At 29.3% G+C, this 23,165-nt stretch overlaps 1 protein-coding gene across 5 annotated transcripts in view; it reads right to left on the bottom strand.

The window, feature by feature from the left end:
• Positions 1 to 11,225: 11,225 nt before the first annotated feature.
• Positions 11,226 to 23,165, bottom strand: part of LOC100570271 (peroxidase-like) — a 21,620-nt gene continuing 9,680 nt past the window's right edge. For 4 of the 5 annotated variants that reach the window (XM_008188542.3, XM_016807469.2, XM_003246980.4 and 1 more), the window contains exons 3-13: positions 22,470 to 22,677; positions 21,069 to 21,245; positions 19,961 to 20,148; positions 16,787 to 16,985; positions 16,008 to 16,205; positions 15,750 to 15,894; positions 15,534 to 15,690; positions 15,094 to 15,264; positions 14,642 to 14,840; positions 14,451 to 14,547; positions 13,166 to 13,391 (exon numbers count right to left, since the gene is read on the bottom strand). In XM_008188542.3, coding sequence (XP_008186764.1) covers positions 13,325 to 13,391; positions 14,451 to 14,547; positions 14,642 to 14,840; positions 15,094 to 15,264; positions 15,534 to 15,690; positions 15,750 to 15,894; positions 16,008 to 16,205; positions 16,787 to 16,985; positions 19,961 to 20,148; positions 21,069 to 21,245; positions 22,470 to 22,677 — 1,806 coding nt within the window. In that variant the 3' untranslated portion in view covers positions 13,166 to 13,324. Of the gene's footprint in view, positions 11,467 to 13,165; positions 13,392 to 14,450; positions 14,548 to 14,641; positions 14,841 to 15,093; positions 15,265 to 15,533; positions 15,691 to 15,749; positions 15,895 to 16,007; positions 16,206 to 16,786; positions 16,986 to 19,960; positions 20,149 to 21,068; positions 21,246 to 22,469; positions 22,678 to 23,165 lie in introns of those variants that run through there. The other variant, XM_008188541.3, reaches the window with a different exon arrangement.

Genomic DNA, 23,165 nt, shown 5'->3' on the forward strand with positions numbered 1-23,165 from the left:
CTAAAGTGATTAAGATACACAATAATAATAATTATACATAAATAATATATATATATATTTTTATAATATGTACGAATTAATTATGTACATATAATTATATTATTTATGTTACGATAAAATATGCAATCGTGTGAAGTACTGGTAATAGGATATTGGGAAATTTTTACTGTTTCGTATAATATAATATTCAATCGAATACGTATTTAAAATTTAATAAATAGTACAATATATACCTACTATTTATATTATATTATAATATTAAGTATTAAGAGCATGCTACCCATGTATTTGTTGTCTCCGTCTTACACACGTATATGACATACCAAATTTTCGTTCACTAGTTTCAACAGTGTGCTGTTAGTTTTGATTTTAGAGTGATTTGACATATTATTAATTTTTTTAGATAATAACGTTATCTGTGCTTAAGCGTTGGTTTTTATTCGCTATTTAAATTTTCAAGCGAGATATGAGCATTTTTAATTTTTGATATTTCACATACCCATATCTTGCTTGAAAATGAAGGTTTTGAAAAATTGGCAAAGCTAAAGCACAGATAATGTTCTGACCTAAAAGTTATAATAGGTCAATTCACTATAGTATCAAAACTAACACCACACTATTGAAACTAGTTAACGACAATTTGTTATGTCGTGAGTGTGTAAGACGGAGACAACAAATGTATGGGTAGCGTCATCTTAAGGTGCCTAACTATACAATATATTATGTATATTTTAACAAATATGTGTAAAATTCTTAAAAAAAGTCGATACGGTGAACTTATCAACTTGTGTGTTAAAAATAAATGATTTTAACGATCATATTAAAAAAGCAGGTAAGTGGATGTCGCTCTGCTGTACAGTAGATTACAAGTGGGTCATTGTATAATGGTTGTATTAGACTTGAATTCAATGATATAATATCATTGTATAAGAAAAACGATTCTGAGCGGAGACGGTTTGTCAGTCTGGATATTTTATATTTTGTTATTATTTATTTTATCATGTAATTTGAATTAATATTATAAATATTATAATGTTTTATTCGTTTCTATGGTGATAAACAAAGCGTTAGAAATTTAAAGCCCATTTTTAGCGTTTTTTCGTAATTTTCCGGTGGTTTTTCCCGTGGCATTAAATAACTATTGAGAAAATCGAAAAATGACCTCTCTAAAGTACCGTCTTGATCCAATTTGCTAAAAGATAAGGTATACTATATGTTGAAATCTAAACACTCCTTCTGGAAGAAATTTTGTATACAGGATATAAAAATAAAAAAAATAAACACCATTGTAAAAACAATAGCTTCCTCGCTCCGCTCAGAATCTAAAATAATAATAAAATAATATTAAAAAGTTATTACTATATTAATTATACACTTAAGTTAAGTATTTACATATTTTATACATATCATTAAAACACATTTACTACATGAACGAAAATGTATTCAAATTTTAAACACACAAGTTGACATACTTTATAGTTATCCGTATTATTCAGCAATCGAATGATGAATCGGGTTCAACGTCACTTAAACGTTACAATTCTTTGATTGATTGTCCTCATCAGCTAATAATATTAAATATACCTAGGTATCTACCTACCCAAGTTATTCATCAGATTTAGTATACATACTATAATATAGTAAGTATCACTTACTATTAAATTACATTTGATTACCTATACGATATTGTACGAATATCGTCCTAGATAATATCATGTTAAGCGTTGATTGATTAAATTATTCATTATAAGCAAAAATATACCTACCTATTAACATGTGGGTTGTGGGCTCTGGTAGATGTAGGTACGGGTTACAACTGATTTCAAACATAAGAAGGTAATGACATAATAATATAATAAATGAGTTAAAATAATATTTTTTTATCATAGGTACCAAACTTCTGGAAACGATTGGTCTTTGTATATTAGTGTCTTATGGTGACTATTATAAATTATAATGTATTCAAAATATTATAGATCTTAATACATCAATTGACAACGGTTTGATCGCGTAATAATAATATGAACATCTATATAGAACGAAAACAATATTATTAGTTCCTTCAAATTCTAGATCATAGAAATAGGTAATATCGACATAATTATATATTCAATATTCGGCAGATAAATAGATATTATTACGTAGGTGGGTATAATAGGTGCATATTAAATATTCTATTACCACACGAGACTAACATAAACAGATCGCAATTGATATATACAATTATACATGCATGGTTGAGCAGTATCTAAGAGATCAAGATATGTATCAAAGATAGAAATACTATATCTTGTAACTATCTATATATATTTTTTTTTTACACCTAAAGAATAACTTTTATAATAATATCGTTTAATTTAAAAAAATACATTTTAGTTCAAAAGAATTTTATTTTTAAAGGATAATCAATATTTAATTCAAATATAAATAATGTTAAAAATAAAACTTTTAACAATAGCAAATAATAAATATGTGGGTGACCTTAATAAATAAATCAAAATACAATATTTTAGTAATTTATAATATTTAGTATGTGTCCCTACGAAATTATTGTCAACTGTTTATAATAATATAACAGGTACATACAATTTTAGGTTGATTAAATTATTGAGGTATTCTTATTATATTATAATATTATAGCCTCTATAAAACTATGGGTGGTGGTGTGCCTTTTTGTGTGTAGTAAAGCAGATTCGTTGAAACTTAAATGTCATTTAGAAATTTGTTTTATTAGTTATTATATTTCTATATACTGGTTCTAATTTAACTAATAGGTACTATCTAATAATTGTTATTTGAAAAAGTTTAAAAAATGGTTAATTTCGACTCATTCATATCAAAATATGATATCGGTTGAAAAATATTAAATAGTGTTTTTAGGGCGTCTTGTATCTTGTATGTATGTATATTATAATCTTAAAATCTATAGATGAGTAAAATAAAAGTATTTTAAACTATATGTCTTACTGTATCTATAGATATTTATTTTTGGTAGGTATCTTATAAATATGTAACGAAGAGTACAACTATGACCTATCTATAGGGCAAGCGCTCACAATATCTAGCTCGATGAAATAATTCGGTCGCTGGCACCCGATTATTCCCTCATCATAGGTAATAATATACCTAACCTTAAAAATTCGGGAACTTATCTTGAAAAGATGAACAAAACGATCGTTTGAAAACAAAAATCAAAACATTTAACTAGGTACGCGTAATATATTGTACGGGTTTATGCACAATTTCACACGGGTACCTACATAATATAATATGGCGCATATTAGTCGGTCCTACTTGGGTTGGCACGGCGCCCACCCTGGTCGAGATCGATTCCGCAGATGATGATTATGACGCCGATATGTGAGCGCGTCTTCGGTACGGCTGACGACATTGAACGCATAAAAATAGCGCCAGAAACGATGGAAAAACTAAACAAGATATTATTATTGTACATGTATTTTGATTTTAAGCTCGTCGCCTCGTCGGTTTGTAAACGTTGTTTGTATGTACAGGGTGTGATTTTACAATAATGTGTATTTTTTAATTTTTTTTTTAATTTTTTAATTTTTGTGTCTGTCATCACGGTTTGGGGCAGTAAAACTGTTTCGATTTTCTTCAACAGTATCTTGTTTGATGGGAAAGTGAATCTAGTTGGTGCATTCGGCAGGTCAAAATTTGAAATTTCCAATAGATTTCAAAAGCGCCGAGAAAAACAAAAGAAAAATTAAGGAAAACCGGGAATTTTTACACAAAATCTGTTTTCGAGAAAATTGATTTTGGTTTTTGGTGTAACTTTAAAATAAACGACCGTAGATACATGAAATTTTCACTGGTTGTTTATATTTATATGTTCCATACATGATAAAATTTTCAAAATATTTTGATTTGTTTTGAACTATTTAGGGACATTTTCAGTTTCCAATATTATTAGTTTTTTTTTCTATGAATGTCAATAAAACTTTATTTGTTGAGTAAAAATGCTTGAATACAAGGCTCCTACTATATTTTTACGATGATATTTGAAAAATATTAAAAATCCTTAGTCACAGTTTCTTTTATTAGTATTTAAAGTTCAAAAATTGACAAAAAATGTAAAAATCACGAAAATTAGCAAATTATTTTGGGTTAAGAATTCGTAAAAATTTTTCTTTTTAAATCTAAGATTTGAAAATATAATACAAGATTCCTCATAATATTGTCTACCTTTATCAAAAAAAAAAAAAATGTTAATATTTTCATTTTTTACACACCATAACATTTTCAAAATATTTTGACTCTTTTTGAGCTGTTTACGGACATTCTCAGTTTTCAATTTTTTTAGTTTTTTTTCTATAAATATCAATAAAACTTTGTTTGTTGGGTAAAAAAGTGTAAAAATTTAATGCAAGGCTCCTGATATATTGTTAAAATAGCAGTAGAAAAATATTAATTTTTTATAAGCATTTGAAGTTTAAATTTTGATAAAATTTATCAAATTTAAAATTGAATAATTATTTTGTAGTTAAAAATTTATAAAATGTTCAATTTTTATATCTAAGAACTGAAAATTTAAAACAAGATTCCACGTAAGTAGTTAATTCTGTTGCCAAAAAATCTAAAAAATACATAAGCACAGTTTATTTTTATACTCATTCTATAAGTTAAAATTTGGACGAAATTACATATTAAAAAACCTAGAATAACTATTTTAGTTATTTTGTTATGATTGTATAATATTACTTGTGGGTACTTGAAACTTTTAAAATATACTATTATATATTTATGATAGTATCACGGTTTGTTGTTGATGTATAACGCGTTATAAGTACCTAATGGATATTGTGATATGATTAATTTGGAATTTATAATAGGTACCTTCCTATTATAGGTCAATTTTTTTTTAATACCATAGATAAGTATATACTATGTCTTATATCTAGACTGACATACCGCCTCCGCTCAGAATCGTTTTTCTTATACAATGATATTATATCATTGAATTCAAAATCATTATACAACCATCCATTATACAGTGACATACTTGTAACCTATACTGTACAGCAGAGCGACATCCACTTGCCCACCTTTTTTTGATTTTGAACTACCACGTATTGCTCCTCAAAACTTTGAATGCTTATCAATAAAATAAAAACCATATTTTTGATACTAAATTATTTTTATATTAATTATGATATTAAAAATAAAGGTTATCGTTAAAAAAGTATTTAAAAAAAATATCACTAGGTACTATCACTTATAAGTACAATATAGTGAAAAATTATGTTGTTTAAAACAAATATAGAATGTTGTGTACTTTAAAGTATGAAACATGGTTTTTTTCAAAAACACATAATCGTTCTTGGTAAATAAGATCTTTCGTGTACCACAGTTTATGTTACGCAATGGATCACCCTGTATATTATATACAGTATATAATATGTGTGTGCGTTCGTGATGCAGCGGCAGCACCGCTCTCCAGACCGTACGTGGAAATCGTGACGGAACTCGGCCGTCCTTGGTATAAGAAACGCGGTCTCTCCGACCCTGAACCGCGGTAAAACCATCGGCTTATACGAATTACGATACCTGTGACGACGACGACGACACACGATGCGCCCAGCCATCGGTTTCTGCTTGCTCCGGGTGGATTGAACGCCCACGCAAAAACCACACTGCCGAACGCTCAAAATAAATTATTTTTTGTTTTATATTCGTTGGATAGATACTTTGGATTTTCGACGGTAAATTTAGATAACATCGCAAAAGCGTTAAAATAAAAGGCACTGTCGTAATTTTTTCTTTTATAATCGACTATTTTTAACCGTGCGTCTTTACAGGGAGTTGATATAAACGGTTTTTTTTTTCGAAAATATATACGCCTAACTACCTTTTGCCTGTCCTATGACGCTAGTATTGTGTTAAGAAATACAGAAACAAATTTTAATTCATTATGCGAACTTAACTGAATATTTATCATCATAATATTTATAACCATTTTCAATTGATGGTTCTTAAATGGTTTCCCCATTGGATTTGATTTTAAATTTTAAACATTAACTATGAAATTAAATATTTTCAGATGCCTGTATGATTAAAAAATGATTATAGTACCTATATGGGGTATTCTGGGGATTAAATATTTTTTTTTGCTGAGTGTAGAATATTATATTTTAGTATGTTGAAAGGGATGTTGGAGGATTTAAAAATGGACAATACAATAGGTGGGGGTACATTATCACATTACTAGTTTTATTGGTATATACGATGGGCAAAACGTGTACAGTAGAATTATATGCAGTTTAGCGACAAATATTAGCCGCCATCTCTACATAATGTACCACAGAGCCATGAATCATGATCACTTACTATAATAAGCACACATTCAAATGACATGCATGCACGGCCGCACACACGCACTTGGAAAATTGCCCATATCGATCTGTTTAGTATAATATTTAGGTATCCCCTTGAACCGGCACGATTTCTTTTTGAAATTCTAGTTGTACAATACGTAAACAAACAAACCGAGTGGTACGAGGAGAAACTGCGCAAGATTTATTTTGAAAAAATTGTTTATGCAAAAAATGTGTCTACACCAAGACAATGCGATACCTAAGTATAGTGTTATCGGATACCGCGACTTGGGTATACCTGTAGTCATGGCGCGGCGATCGAAATGTGATCATAATAATATTATGGTCGCGTTGGTAGTCATGATTCGGGGTCTGAAGTCGTGTGCAGTACGACACACTTTGTGCATTACCGATACGTTCAAAATGTCAAATGCGTAGTGCAAAAATGAAAAGGGTGGCCCGCAGTGACCGTATCATGATTCATGAATATTCATTAGCTTTTTATGTTTCGTGTGTTGTTAGTATAGCTACGTATAGTTTTTATGCAGTTATTGAAAAAAAAAATCCGAAATCCGAAATCCACAATAATTTATTGTCAAGACACCAAAGATTTTAATTATCAACCATTTAACCAGTAAACTATATATTTCGGACACTTCGTAATATCGACATGACACCTCTACGCGTTACATATAATTTAGACATATTATATAGGTACCTACAACTCTAAACAGCACCAGACAGGTCGTAGTTTAGATTTTATGTTATAATAAAATATAATATAGGTAATATTTTTAGCCTTTGCACTCTATACGAATAATGTGTTATTATCATTATTCCCCTTCGTTGCTCGTGGGTACTAGGCATACGCTGGTATACGTAGGTATGAGATTATTACGGTTACCTGGCTAGAATACACAGTCTATAATCCTTTTTCCTTTCACGCCATTTCGTTATAATATGGACAATGAAATAGGAATAGCACGTGCGTTATACATATTGTTATGAAGATACCTAGACGTAATGTTACATTATTATATTATATATTGTGCCGCAGCCGGCAATGTTCTTATTGCATTTCGTTGTTCACGTTTAGACACGTATTGTTTCGTATAGGTTAGGTTAAACGATCCAATACGATATAATACGATCCAATAATATTATAATGTCCATCAAAAATATTTATGGCTCAGCTCACACATAATATTATTATAAGTCACATCTATACAATATAATTTAGGGAAGTTGATTGTTTTTTTTTTATTTAACGTGAAATGCGTTTTTATTAGTAAAATTATGTACCTATTAAAACATTTTAATATGCAGTTGCTATAGTAAAATATTATGTTGAGACATTTTTAATGTCTGAAATTGAACACCTATATTTCAATACAAAGAGAAATTAATGGATATAATATAGGTAGGTACTCATTTAATGTACTAAACTGACTATAAATTATTTGATAAACCTTGCTGTAAAATTGAGACAATATAAAATATACATAATACAGTAGCTATATTATTTTAACCCGTGCCTAGTTTGAAATGTAATTTTTTTATATATTTCTAATTATAAACAACATATTTATTGGTTTATTAGTTTATTGCAATATTTTATAAGACACGCGGCAGTATGCAGCACCTATGCGATAATGCACACGCTGCAGCGCTTCGTATACTGCGCCACAAATAGAATGATTTGATTTTGTAGCGACTCGGCAGTATCGTAACAATAACGTTTGATCATTTCAGATGATTGATTTTAACTCTTTGAGAATATAATAACAATGATTACGACTGTTTGAGATTATTAAACGGAATAATATGGGTAACATTTGGTATCTGGAACACGGTCAAAGATCAAGACACTATATTATAATATTATATATTAAGATATACATCTGTGATCTGTGATACCGAAAAACTAGATTGCGTGAGCAGTATAATAAGCACGCAGGTTCTATGTTCTTAAGTCCGATATCCCACGCGCGGGCGGTACATGTGAATTTTTAAAAAAAAAATATTCAACTCTTCAGGCAAAAAATCCTGTTTTTTTCCATATTTTAAACTAATTTAATATTATTATATATTTATATTGAGCGTGTGCGTATTACTATATAATAGTGTTCCATGTTCGTGGACTCGTGACAATAATATTATTATATACCTACTTATCTCGGTGTAATGATTAACCCAAAAGCTATAACAATTAAGTACGTATAGGTAATATTATTATCATAACACACGAGTATAATATTATGTACCCAATCCATAGGTGAGCTAAAAATATGTGAAATGCAGTATTACTGGGGAAAATGTAGAAGCCCAGCTTAGAACACAATACCACGCCTCTACAATTGATGACAATACATGTGTATTATAATAATAGAAGAATTTCTATTGAATTTAAGCCTTATTCGGTGTAAACCGTTATACTATAATAATATGTAATAACCATTACCTATCTCCTACCTATCGACATTATTTTGCTGAGTAGCAACCACAGACCACAGACCACAGACCACAGACCACAGACCACAATGATTCGTAAGATAAATATCAGTATATTTAGTATATTTATATAATATTATGTATTATTATGTGTTGATTACCTGTAGTAGCAACATTTATTGGTTTTCGCATATTTTTATTTTAATGCCATTGGGGTTTCATTAAAAAATTAATATTAATAAATAACTTGTTCTGAAACTAACCAGTGGCTAAATATGTATAGGTACCTACGTATAATATTGCGACGTTATTAGGCCAAGTAAGATTGAGTACTTAAAACGCTGAAAACTGTTAACAATGTTAATAGTGAAAACGTGATTAATTATTTCGATACAGAAAAAAGAAACGTGTAGGTAATGTAATGAGCAAAATTGTGTAACCATCGTTTGTTAAACCGTTTTAAAATACAACAATTTCTATAGTCTTATTATAATACATACAGATAATAACCAATTTCAACCATTGCCAATAACCAATGACCTATGGTATTTCCTGAAGTATTCGTGTTTAACTTTTTGGGCTAAAACTGTTTTCAACAAATTCTCTGCAGATTCGTGCAACAATATTTCTGCCCTAGTTTGACAAAATACAAAAAGTATGATCTGTTTACAAAACAAGTCACTCTGGTCAGTACTTGCACAACTTCTACGTAAAGTGTTATATATTTTCGTAAGCTAATTTAGGTATATTAAAAATCATCAATGGAGAAAAATAACACAAATAGTATAGTATGTGTAGTGTGTACAGTGTACACTTTTTAATGATCGAAACTTAAATACGAGCATATTTAAATAATTATTCTGATATTATAAAATATTTATTATAATCATTGATAAAGTTGCTCTAAATAGATTTTATTTTTTTTTAGATACATTTTATTATCTATTCATTGTATAAAGCGTAATCAATATACCTGTTGGCTGTTACTATGGTTGACCATGTAATGATGTATTGCAGTATTGGTAAAAAACCTTAATGACAAATTTATAAACTAAACATCCCAAACTTCTGTTTTAAAATTTAAAGTATCTGCGATTTCTGCGTTTAAAAACAAAACTATCAATTGCCTACTAAAAATGAAGTCGGCAAAAAACATATTTACATGTAAGTATTGTTACAAAATAAATACAGCTTTCCACTTATCAAGTTATATCATTTGAATCACTTATTATTACCAAGACTACAAGAGTCAAGAATAAATGGTTAATATAAAATACTATTTAATCGGTAACAATTATTATACCTAGTCTAAAATCCGATAGAAGAAATAAGTTCCAAAACCAGATAACCAAAAAATAAATCGAATAAGGTATCTTACAAAAGCTTATAGCACTAAAATCCCAGATATCTGATAAATCAATTATTTATCACAGTTTTTGTGTTATGACTTATTATAAGTCAAGGCTTAGGGAAGTCTAGCATGTGTACCTATATATTTTTCTGAATTATGTAAAAAGTAGTAGAGTCAAATATAAATCATGTTCATGTTATATAACATATAACATATATAACATATATTATATAGAATTTAGATCCAAAATTTGACTGTCCATATTTTTGAATATTTTAATATTTTTTCTTATTAGATTATCTTTTAGAAATATGAATGTTTCAAGTGCTATAAAAGGCCAATTATAAAAGAAACTATTTATGAAGACAATTTACACAGTTCAAATGCATACACACTATCATTCTTATCACCGATGTATACTGTATAGTCGAATAAACAATTGTAAAATAGTTTGTATTTTCCGCGATAAAGTTTACATTTACCGCCTTACCGACGATTTTATAAAATGTTAAAAATTTGATTAATTATAGTCTGTGTAGACCACATTCCATAATTTTATAAAATTGTTGTCTTAGTCGAAACTTATTAAAATATAAAAACTTGCTTTTATATTATAACTGCCACAGATTTACGTTTGAAAACATAAGAAAATATCAAATAGTAGGAAACAGTGAAATTTTTAAGGTATAAAATTAATGAAATGTTTTGTATTTCTGGCCTACAATCAAGCATTGAGTTTGATCAATAACTCACAATTCAATTAAACCACATTTTTTACGCTAATATCATTAATTAATAATAATAAAAAAAATAAATAATTATAATAAATAAGTTTTATTACCTATGTACGTATACATTTTTCAGTAAAATAAAAAAATGTTTAGAATATATTTTAGTGCCTAGGTATTTGGTTCTTTTGTTAAACCATAATTCCATGTTTTTTAGAGCTAAAAGTCCCTAAGCCTACAGTTATAACATTATATTGACTGTATGTACTAGACACTTAGTTAGCATTCGCATTACGCGTAAGCTATAGGTGAATTTTACAAAAACAATTATAAATAATGACATTAAAATTTTTATGTACTTTGTTTAATGAACAAAAAAATATATTTTTAAGAGAAATGGTAACTGGTCACATGCTTACATTTTAGAGTTATACATTGATTCTAGTAGAAATCCCTCGGAAATTTGGGCCGAAGTTCCGGACATATATTAATATATTATACGAACTCCAAATGCAACTGAATCAAATTATTAGCATTTAAAAGACCAATTTTTTTGATGCTCATTTCTCAGTTCATATTATAGTAGGTAATAATTAATGTCTCTCTAAAATTACAAAGTGAAAAAAATAATTATTTATGAATACTCCTTCTTCAAACTCGAAATTAAAGGCATCTCATGAGGGTATAATATTTTACAATTTAAGAAATGTCGGGAGAATGAAAAGTGGCCGCTGGCGATATGATAGCAACCTTTTGTTTTCATCGAAAACAGGGGTTCTAAAACTCGTATACAACATCATTCTAATACATTTGTATAACTGTATAAGATAATTGTATCTATATCTAATACATTTCAAATTACGCGCGCTTTATTTTGCGAAGCCATAACAACAATTCACCACCAGAAGCGCGCGCATCAGCGGCCACTTTTCATTCTCCCGACTATTGGCGATCAAAAGCTTATCTATTTACAGGCCAGCGGGGGGTGGTCTGAAACGGGCCAGATGAAAAATAACATTTAAATAATACACAGCGCACCCGTTTCAGCTTATCAATTTGATAAGATTTTGATCGCCAATAGAATGGTGAAAGAAGTCGAATAATAAAATATCAAAAAATGTGGGTTTAAAAAATCAAAATAACCAAAATCGTTTGAAGAGAATTAGAGAAATAATAATAAAATAACTATTTATAGTGTGAAAAAACCAATTTTGTCTAAATTTGAATTTCGATCACTCAGTAAAAATGTAAGTCACTGCATAATAATTTTTTTTTAATAACAGCAAACAACTTATGAGACATTTTATATTAATTTTTGTTGTGAGTTGCCAGAGTAAAATTGTATGCATTTTTAATTACAAAATAATTTACACGTTTTTTGTTGTGACTATGTAGCTTTAAGTTTTTAATAACTATAAGATTTGCTAGGCACAATAAAATTTGTGGGGGATGGAGTGGCCGAGCATATTAAGGCGTCGGTTGTGACGCACACCAGAGCCGGTTCGATGCCGGCCGTGGTCGGCATTTTTCTTCAGGCAAGTCACTCGGTGTCCGGAGAGAAGTGCCACCATCCCCCACCCGGGCATGGTAGATACCTATGGGTGCCCACTAAAAAATCTGCCAAAACCAAAGCACACGTGTTTAAACTTACAGTACCCTCCCCCACAGTAAAAACCACCCAATAGCCTAAGTTGCCATGGGTTAATTAATAAAAGAAAATAATTAAATTTGTTCTGTTCCAAACACGACGTCATCAATTATTTGATTAATGATTTCAGTTATTTTCATTAAACCATTATAAATAAATACAGGTCAATACATAAGTAATATATTAAGAGGAGGTTCCACCCGCATTTCTTGTCTTCGTTTTACACACGTATACGGAATAGCAAAAACTGTTTTGGACGGGAAGAACCGAGAAGGATACAGTCTTAACTAAGAAACGAAATTATCACCACATAAAAAGGAGAACTTATATCAGTTATCGCAATATCGTTTTTATTTTTTCGTTATAGGAACTTCAAAAAAAGTTTTTAAAGATTAAAAAACATAAATAATAATGGATTTTGAAACAATAAGAACTTTTTTTTGTATAAGTGATATCAAAAAAATAAAAACGATATTGCACAGCCAAAGTTCTCCTTTATATGTGGTGAAAATGTCGTTTCTTAGTTATTACTGTAGCCTTCTCGGTTTTTTCCCGCGCAAAACAGTTTTTGCTATGCCATACGTGTGTAAGACGGTGACAAAAAATGCGGGTGAAACGTTTTCTTAAGTTAGAGTAAAATAATAATTTCATAACAAGATATTATATCCGAATTATAATAATAATAATAATCATCTGTCCATAGGTACTTGAGTCAACTACCTAAATCTTTGTATATACCTAATATTATTCATTATAATAAAATGTATAGTACCTATACTACTATACAAGTAACGTCTTGCATTTATATAACTAACTATTCTCTCCAAGCACTAAGATCCAATTTTGATAATTTATTTTTGCATTTCATCATTGGTGTACGTCTGTAACATAGAATAATTAATAATCGGTTTAATACATATAATTATATAAATTAGTTATAAAATTAGGTAAAAAAATATACGTATACTAGCTACACCATCGGTAAAGTATTAACAATTGTTTTTTTTGTGGGCCGAAGGGGAGTGTGTGATTATAAGGAACGATTTTTAAAGTAACCCTTAAGACCATATTTATAATCGATGCTTAAAAATAAGTATTGCTTAAGCTATACTTATGACTCAAATGAGATTCATAAACAAGACTTTGGCTTAAGAAACAAAAAGTATTACTTAAATTAAGGTTGGTCCAGACCTACCTTAAGCATTGCTTTTAGTTCTTATCACATTTTTTTATTTTTTAAATTATTAAAATTAGCTTAAGCAATACTGATTCTTAAGCATCGACAATGAATACGGCCCTAAGTCTATATAAAATTCTACAAAATAAATCATTAATAACCCTGAATATAAATACACAGCTGATAACACGTCCAAGTAAAATTACCAATGGATATGGTATATCAAAGAGATTGAAACCCTATCGAAAATTATTACAGATTTTGAAACTATTCGATGTGCCTAATATGTGACATACCTATGATACCCCCAACGTTTTTGTTGACTGATGATATTTAAAAATATATAGTCTGTAGAGAGAACAATCAAATACGAATAATAAAAATATTTAACGATGAAATATTGAATTGACGCTTTGCTTGCGGAGAAAATGTGACACTTACACAGAACCCATCAAGAAACAATAACGCTCCGTCGAAGAAAGAAAACATAAAATAGGTTATTTAAAATAGAACACAGTTGTGGTATAAATACCACCATGTTTACGTTTGTTCGTGAGTGTTTTCTTATATTTCGAAAAATATCGTAACGGTTATAATAATTATTATTATGTACCTACTGGCTAAAATAAAAAGAAGAGACAGCGACCGTTGCGGCGTGGGCGATAATAAAATACTTGATAGAAAAAGGAACCCTGTCAGAATATATTTCTAGCTGTAGGTACACCTACATAGGCACATAATAAAACTAAAAAAAATAATTTACCTTGATGTCTTAAAAATATCCATTGGCACTTCGTCCAATTCAGTCGTGGCACATAACACGTGACCTAGGTCAATGTTTCTCAAAGTTCTCAATTGTGCTACAAACAAGATATAGCAATGTTTTTGATATTCATAACATAAACCCATAGACCTAAATAAAATAACAACAACAACTATTGTATTTGCACATACCTAGAGAATAGCTTCCCGGTTGACCTCTGACATCAAAAAAGAAACGATCACCGAATCGAATACGGTAAAATACATCAGCTAAAATACACTGTGCAGTTTGACCAACCGTTCCACCACCAACAGGTGGTTCGAGTAAAGCTCCCACGAGTAGATCAATGTCATAAACGGTAGCGTACTGTTTTTTCAGTGATTTGACATCCTATAATTAGTTTTAAAATAATTTAAATATAATGAAAAAAAGTTTTTATATTCAAATTCTAGATGGAGTTTAAACTGCAGTTTTATGAGATTTGATAATGCTGTTTTTTATTATCTAATGATAGTAACTATTTACTTTAAAAATTAGATGAGAAATACATTTTTAATTTTACATTTCATGTTTAATGATTAGCAATATAATAAATTATGATTATACAAACACAATTTTTGGCAAGACAAAAATATCGACTTACGTAATATGGTATAATACTTAATAAATCTTCAAATGAATTGACTTCTGGGAAACCACACAATTTTCTTACAACAGTATATGGTGGTACGCCAACATCACGGCCTCTTTGAATATCCACTGACAACAAATCTTCGTTACCAGTGAGATGTGTGTGGAACATTAAATTTGATATCTATAACATGTTAAAATCTTTATGATGTAACGAAAAAAATGTTGGACTTGTTGGTAAATAAATTAAATGTATGGAATATATAAATGTTTTATCTCTATCGGTCGAAACTAAACCTGACTCTGACTAATGTATTATCAATAATCCATTTTTTTATCAGAATTTCGGTTTTTGTAATTATTTCAATTTTAATATATTATAGTAGTTGGTACTAAATTTATATTTATATTCTGTACCTACGTGAAAGGTAAACATTCACAAATAGTACATACAAAAAAGTTAAATGACGGTGTAAATAAACGGCCTGGTGATGTAGTCATGCCTCTGACTATTTGGTCAAAATTATTGCCCAACACTAAGGGATCAGGTTTCGACATCCATTGGTAAAATTTAACTGAATCCACTACTTCATAATTTTTATTTATGTAACTGTTAAGAAAAAAATAATACATTTTAATATACTTTCACCGTAAATAGGTAAGGTTTACTCGTATGTCGAAGGCAGTGTATTATGTGGCACTCGGAAAGCACCCCCTGCAAATTCCGTGGTCAATTGCGGCATAATTGCAGGGTTGTATTGTGTTCTTCTATTCTTACTAACATCTAGACCAACGCGTTTTGTAAATGATTTACCTGTGCATATATAAGGAACATTAATTTTCGTTTTATATTTTAAATGGCAATAAGTAAAATTACACACAATATTTATTACGCATAATTATAGAATAGATGAAAAAAATAAATACCAAGTAGAATGGGTAGATAGTCCCGATAAACAATTATCTGGTTTAGTGCACCAATAAACTTTCTAGCTTCTTGATACAACACTTCGTCAGACCATTCAGGATTTATTTCTTGTAACTTATCAGTCACAATATTATGGAACCGGGTAAACATTGTTGTATACGCTGTGAGCCCAAAGTGTTGATTTAATCTTGGATCTCCTACAAATTAATGTAAGTAATGTAGGCACAACAATATACATTATCTAATTATTTTTATTTAAATGATTCAATAAATGTAATAATTATACATATTCATTACAAAATTAAAAGACGTTTTATTTCATTTTTGTTTATAATCGAAAAAAAAAAGGTTAGCTAACTAATAGTGAATAGACCATATTATTGCACATTGATTTTTAGTAGTTACAACTTTGAAAATTCTAGGTGAACAACAATTTACTAAAAATGTATTTTCAAATGTAATGAAATACAAATTGCATAGATATAAGTGAAGCGAAACAAGAAGTCATCACCTTTAGAATATAATATTAGATATCTGATGTCTGATTACCTATACAAAATATATTGTATAAGTAGGTACCTAAATTTTAATACGTCAGCTTTTTAAACGAAATTTGAAGCAATAAATTAAATGTTAAATAACTAAAATAAAAATGTATTCGACAAGATACATCATTCTTATGTTTTCGCGATCATATTATATTAAGCTAAAAACAATAATAACCATAATTAATTTGAATAAAGTAAAAATTATAGTTATTGTAATGCAAATATATTACCAGCTTCAAAACAAATGTTCACGTTTTCCCGATCATCACATAATAATGATCCTTGTCTTTTTTTTTGAGGACAAAACTCGTGTCCATTTATGATATCTGTTTTCAATTTTCCACCATCAAACGATCTAATTGAATTTGCCGTTTCGAGCTTGTGTCCGTACAATTGTGACGCGTCAAAAAATGAGGTTGCTTGATTCATCTGTGAAATTATTATCAAAATATAAGTGTTTAAAATATTGTAGACAAATATTTGCAGGCATTCTATTCCATCGGAATATTTTTAGAGAACAATATTAAGTACAGAAGAATGTACAATGGAACTAAAGATTTTAAAGGCTAGTTTCGAACGATTTAAAGACAAGGACAAGAACACTAACAATATTTTTGAAAGTAATTTGATTATCTAACTGTACTTACATATAACTGTAGGTAGGTTTCTCAAAATATACTTTACCACTATAAATTGCCTCCTACACCAAACTGACCTTGATACTTGATTGGGTAAAACACCTTAGTTTTACACTTAACACCAATACATTTCACGTCACATGCTTTTCTAGAAGTTCTCCCCCCCCCCCCCCGTCTACGCATAATAGCATTATCTAAACGGGTTTCTTGTTGACATTGTATCTGTTATAAAATACCTAGACATCTATTTCACAATAACTCTCTCTTAAAGTCTTAGGATTCAAATTTCTCTTCTCGAACATGTCTTTGTATCCTCTACATCTTTTTAGTACATTCTATTTTAAAATACGTGGAAGTACTTATTGTCGTCCGTATTGGCCCAGTTATAAACTGGGCACAGTGAGAGTACAAAGAATTGTTTTGTCTTTAACTACTTTCTTATTGAAAATAAAACACTATTAGCCATCATCATAATTATATAGCTAACCACTTCTAACATTAATATTCCTACCACAGTACCATAGCTTGAATCGAATTTAGGCCAACCTATCTCTTATCTTATTTTTTTGAAGTGATTGATATTATGTTGGTACTTCTGAGCTTAATCAATGTCAAACTAACTATGTAAAATTACAATTAAAATTGTTTAGATTGTAATCATATATTTGACTATTATAGAATGGTATAGTCGAGTTTTCTTTTCTAAAAAAACACAAAAGTTTGTGATGTGATATGTCCAAATAATGTCCAATACGTGAGCACTTTGAAAAGTAGTGATTAATTTGATATGCGTTATTAAATTCTTTAAGTATGACAAAAAAACTGTCTACAACGTGATCAGTTTAATACAAATAGATAGAAGCAATGGTAATATGATATATTGATATACCATGTTTAAAACAAACAATTGAGAAAAGTATAAAAATACCGTAAACATATACATACGAATTATCAAAAATTGTAACAGATGACGTTAAAAAGCAATCTATTTCATTGAATAAGGCGGAATAGTGTTTTAACTGTTGAAAAATACCTTTTTTTTCATCACGCAACTATTAAGATGTGCTGGGCGGAAAATGTGGTATGTACATTGAACACTCTACAGAGCTACTTATAATTATTGTATACTAAAATTAAAAAGTTTTTGAAAAAATGTGCAATTTATAAGACAAATGAAACAGTTTTGTAGTAAAAATGTTAACTAATATATTTCTAGACTAGGTACAAGCGAATTAAAATAAAATTGTTGAATTGAACAAAGAATTAATAAGGAACCGAATTATCGTATAATATTTTTCTACGCAATATGCAACCCATATTTGTATTCTGTTACTGGAGTCCAATTCCAAAATGTCTATAATATGAGAAACAGTCATGATAACATCCAAATTGATGATCCTAAGAAAAAGATTTTAAAAAAAAAACCCAAAGTGATCAGTTAAAGTAGCAAAACAATTAAGTCATTACGTCATAGATGTGGTAGTTAAAATAGTTTGTATTCACCGTGATTTCTAAACTTGAGTTGAATATAGGCTATAATCAGTCAGAGGTGAATGTCAGACAATATATCTCAACATTAAATACCTATGTGGAATTGAGACGATATAAGAGGCATAGTTTTGGAATCTATTGTGCAGAAGAAATATTTCAAAACGCCATACAGGCTATAGAAAGTACTAATTAATATTCCTAACGTAATTATATACAAGCATATTAATACACTTGAAAAATTCAAAAATCTCATAACATCATATAAGAACAGGTACTTAACCGATGCAATAAAATGGTTTAACTTTTAAGTTTGAAAATTCGTATTTAATGTTGAAAATCTAACATACATTTTTTGGTTATCAGGTTGAGAAAACTGGAATGAAACGACGTAATTGCAAAATTATAGACTTCGTAGGACTCAAATAATCGTAAGCCCCCATCAGACCATTTAGACCCCTCAGGACTGTTCTGTAAATGATGATTTATGGTCGAAGTAATATTTCAGCGATGAAGACAAAATAACTTTGACATTTAATTTGAATCAAGTGAAAATAGAAATACGGTAAAGTTTAACAAATTGCATTTGGGAATTGAAAAATTCAATATTAAATGCCTAATGTTAATTGATTTATGATACAAGAAATGGTAAGCATGCTAATTTTAGCTGCTTTTAGCTGCTTTTCCAGATATAGTACTTTATTACTTTAGCTAAAATAGATCAGCAAGAAAATTAAATCACACCAAATTACATATTACATAATGATAAGTAATAAAATGGTATGATCAAATATAAAGAGAATTTCTATCTGATAGGAACAAAGTTGATTGTGCGGACTGAAAACAAACTATTGGTAGCAATCCAAAAAAGAGTATCACTGTATCAGAGTCACTAAGATATAGTAAGAGGCCAGGCACACTAAGATTATATAGATACTATATAGACGTGATATAATACATTAACAATAGATTATTTTAAATTAATAATATGTACCTGTAAACATAAATTGTAACAATATCATTAATATTTTATCTATATAACTTATTCTTACTATAAATCACCACATCGTGTCATTAACAATTTTAAAAAGCTAGCTGGTGAATACCTACTAAGTAAGCCCTAACAGTAGCAGGCCAAACAGGCTAACAAGGTGTAAGTTTTAATTTTAACCTTGTATGTTTTATATTTACTGTACTATTTTTAGTTAACCTGTGTATTAAAGTAATGCCTAATACGGGGTCAGTAAAACAAATAAAATATTACAAATTAATACTCACTGGAGTTTGAGGAGTTACAGGACAACCAAAATTATTAGCAGCCGTCATTGCGCGTTTAAATTCCATACATGTTTGATTATAACGTTTAAGAACTGGGTCATTCGTAGGTATTTCAATAGCTAATTGACATTGGTATGGGCTATTACTGTTGATCTCAACAATTCGAACGGAACAACATCTCTCTGGCCCTATTCACATAAACAACAACAACTTTGTTTGTAAATTATATTTTCTATTTTGATAATACGTAAGCAAATTAACATAGCTATACTACAGACTGAGATCAGTACCGGTTGGCCAAGTTGAGCGCATGGGCGTGGCTTCATCATGCGACCGAACTTAACACGGTCGACGTAGTGGGGATGGCGTCAGACCGTTACGCACAAAAACTGGTCACCGACCGGTACTGATCTCATTTGGAACAGAGTATACTTAAGAGGACGTCTCATCAAAATATGTACGCGAAAAATTTCCTTTAAAAACACATTTACGCGTTCAAAGAACATGGGTTACTGAGTAGTTATATTGTAAAAACACCTATGAACAAAATTGTAGAGGAGATTAAAATCTAGTCCTGTAAGAAGCCCGATTTTTGATTTTTTTTTCAAATATTTACTCCATTTTACCTTGAAGACGGAATAATTGTAAATTATATATTTTTTCACTGATCTGATGCTGTTTCATTGTTTCATCGTTATTGGGCACGATTCTTAGCTTAATACGTGAATATATACGCCATGTAGGTACCTACATATATCTACTATTACCTAAGTACTTGTAATTATTGTATGTAGGTAGTGTGTATATAACGGTTGCAGTACAATATTTATAAATAGCTTATGGGTAGCATGTCAAACATGTGTGAATAATGAATATAATATAATACGTTATACATATTATATAATATTTAGTAAATATGTTTTTAAAAAATATTAAAAATATATTTGAAATATACGCGTCATATTTTGAGATATTATTAACGAAGTTGCTCAATCAGTTGTGTAATCAATGACCACCAATGACAAGACCAATTGAAAAAAAAGAAGGTTTCAGTAACCCCCGTTTTTTTATTGAAATTATGCACTAATCGGAACTTATGCTATTTTACCTGTTGTATCGGGTGGCATAAGACTGATATCATGATTGGCCCATTGACCAAATTGCATAAGATGATAATTGTTAGAGTCTAGGTAATCCTTGGATTTTGGTAAAAATGTTTCTAACTGTAATTGACGAGGCCTAGGCAACTTAGAACCATCCACTTGTTTGCGAACTTCATAATTACCTTATAAACATAAATATAAAATAATAACATATTATTATACATTACACATTCATTGAAGCAAATGTAAATCATAAGTACTTTTAATATTGAATATAGATAATACATAAAGGATAGGCCATCAGCCTTACATAACCGTTCCTGAATGATAAGATATGGGGTAATATATTTTTTATGGTGTAAAAAATATATTTTAAATTAATAATTATTGTACTTTTATAATTGAAAACAATATGTTAATATATTTTTGTTCAAACTTAAAAATTTTAAATGATCAAATGATTCGAAATTCAAAATTCAAACAGCAAATAATATTTATTTGATAACAATTATTAGTAGATAGTTATAGATATTCTACTAGGTGATAAGTCAAAATGGTTACCTATTGATACCGAAACTTCAGGAACGCTGCCCAATGGGTGTTTAGTATAGGTATGGCCTATCCATTATATAATATTTTCTATGATATTGAAAAATAGTTATATAATTATACAAATTATAACTTTTACTACTACGCAGTTATGTGACTTAAAAAATAAATTATGGGTACCTACACGCATAAATCATTGATAGAAAATACCGTGAGAGGCCTGCCCCTCTCCCTCCTATAACTTTTTCATTTTTCTAAATAATATACAATATTACATAATAAATAATGTTACGTAACGTTATGTAACGTAAAATGCTAACAAAAAAAAACTGTATAATTTAATACAAAATGTAAATTAAGTATTTAACATTTTAAGGCATAATAATTCTAGTTAAGCAACCTAACGGTGTTTCTATTTTTTTTTTTTTTAAAGTATGTTTTAGGCTTTAGCATGTTATATAAGAATATATAAAAAAAAAAGTCGGACCAACTTGGTTTGGAAGTTATTGGTGAAAAACTTCAAAAGTATGGTTATAGGTATTCCAAAGCGTGCAAAAACTGGTCAAAGGGGAAAAATAAATCCAAGTGGCTTTACTAAACAAATTTTTATACTTATAAAACTATCAAATGAAAACATAACTCATTATAACTCATATAATGATGTATAAGAACAATATTACATTCATAATTTAGCTAAGAATTAAAATTTTAAACCCAGTAATCAGTAATCAATATATTATATAAACACATTCACATTAAATAGCTGAAGCTATCTCTATTAACAATATTAGTCACGGTTATTTCTCATTGGCCATTGCAATGTTTTGTATTCTGAAATGTCCATTTCCCAAACTCACCATCATCATAAGCAGCTTCAGCAAGTCTAATGTATGGAGTTTCGGACGACCCCCACAACGGGTTTCTCAGGTTATTACATGTGCCGTCCACTGTCCTATAAATAGCATTTCGCTTGCAGGTCACTCTGCGTGCACATTGTTCATAATATATGATGTTTGAATCAGGACCATCTCCGTAAAAAATCACAGGGTCCTTCTTATTATTAATCTGGAGGTTAAATATCAAAAAATTAAAATAATCAAATATTTTCTGATATCATAATAAATTATTACATAATAATATATACCTACGTAAATACGTTATTGTTATTATTAAGGCTGCAATAGAGTTCATTGATTTAAATTCAGATCCTAGTTCAAAATTAGTTATAAACAATAATGTAAAAGCACTGACAAAAATTATAAATAATGTTTAAAAAATTTAGGTGAAATATAAAATTTGATCTGTACCTACTGACTTCGCCGGAGAACAAATTAACTACCTACCTACCTAGTATGAAATACAACGCTTGGCGGTTATTCAGTTAAAGCGTAATAAGTAATAACTACATTATAGAAATTTGTTTAATTCTAAACTTAAGGGAGCTGCAGCAAATGAAAAAAAAGTGACTTTTAGACCAATAAGCTAGACAAAACTGGAAGAATTTTGTTTGACAGATGTTAATTTTGAAAACGGTTTATGATCGATCAACAAAT

The sequence above is a fragment of the Acyrthosiphon pisum genome, chromosome A1 (genome assembly GCF_005508785.2).
Source record: "Acyrthosiphon pisum isolate AL4f chromosome A1, pea_aphid_22Mar2018_4r6ur, whole genome shotgun sequence".
Lineage (NCBI taxonomy): Eukaryota > Metazoa > Arthropoda > Insecta > Hemiptera > Aphididae > Acyrthosiphon > Acyrthosiphon pisum.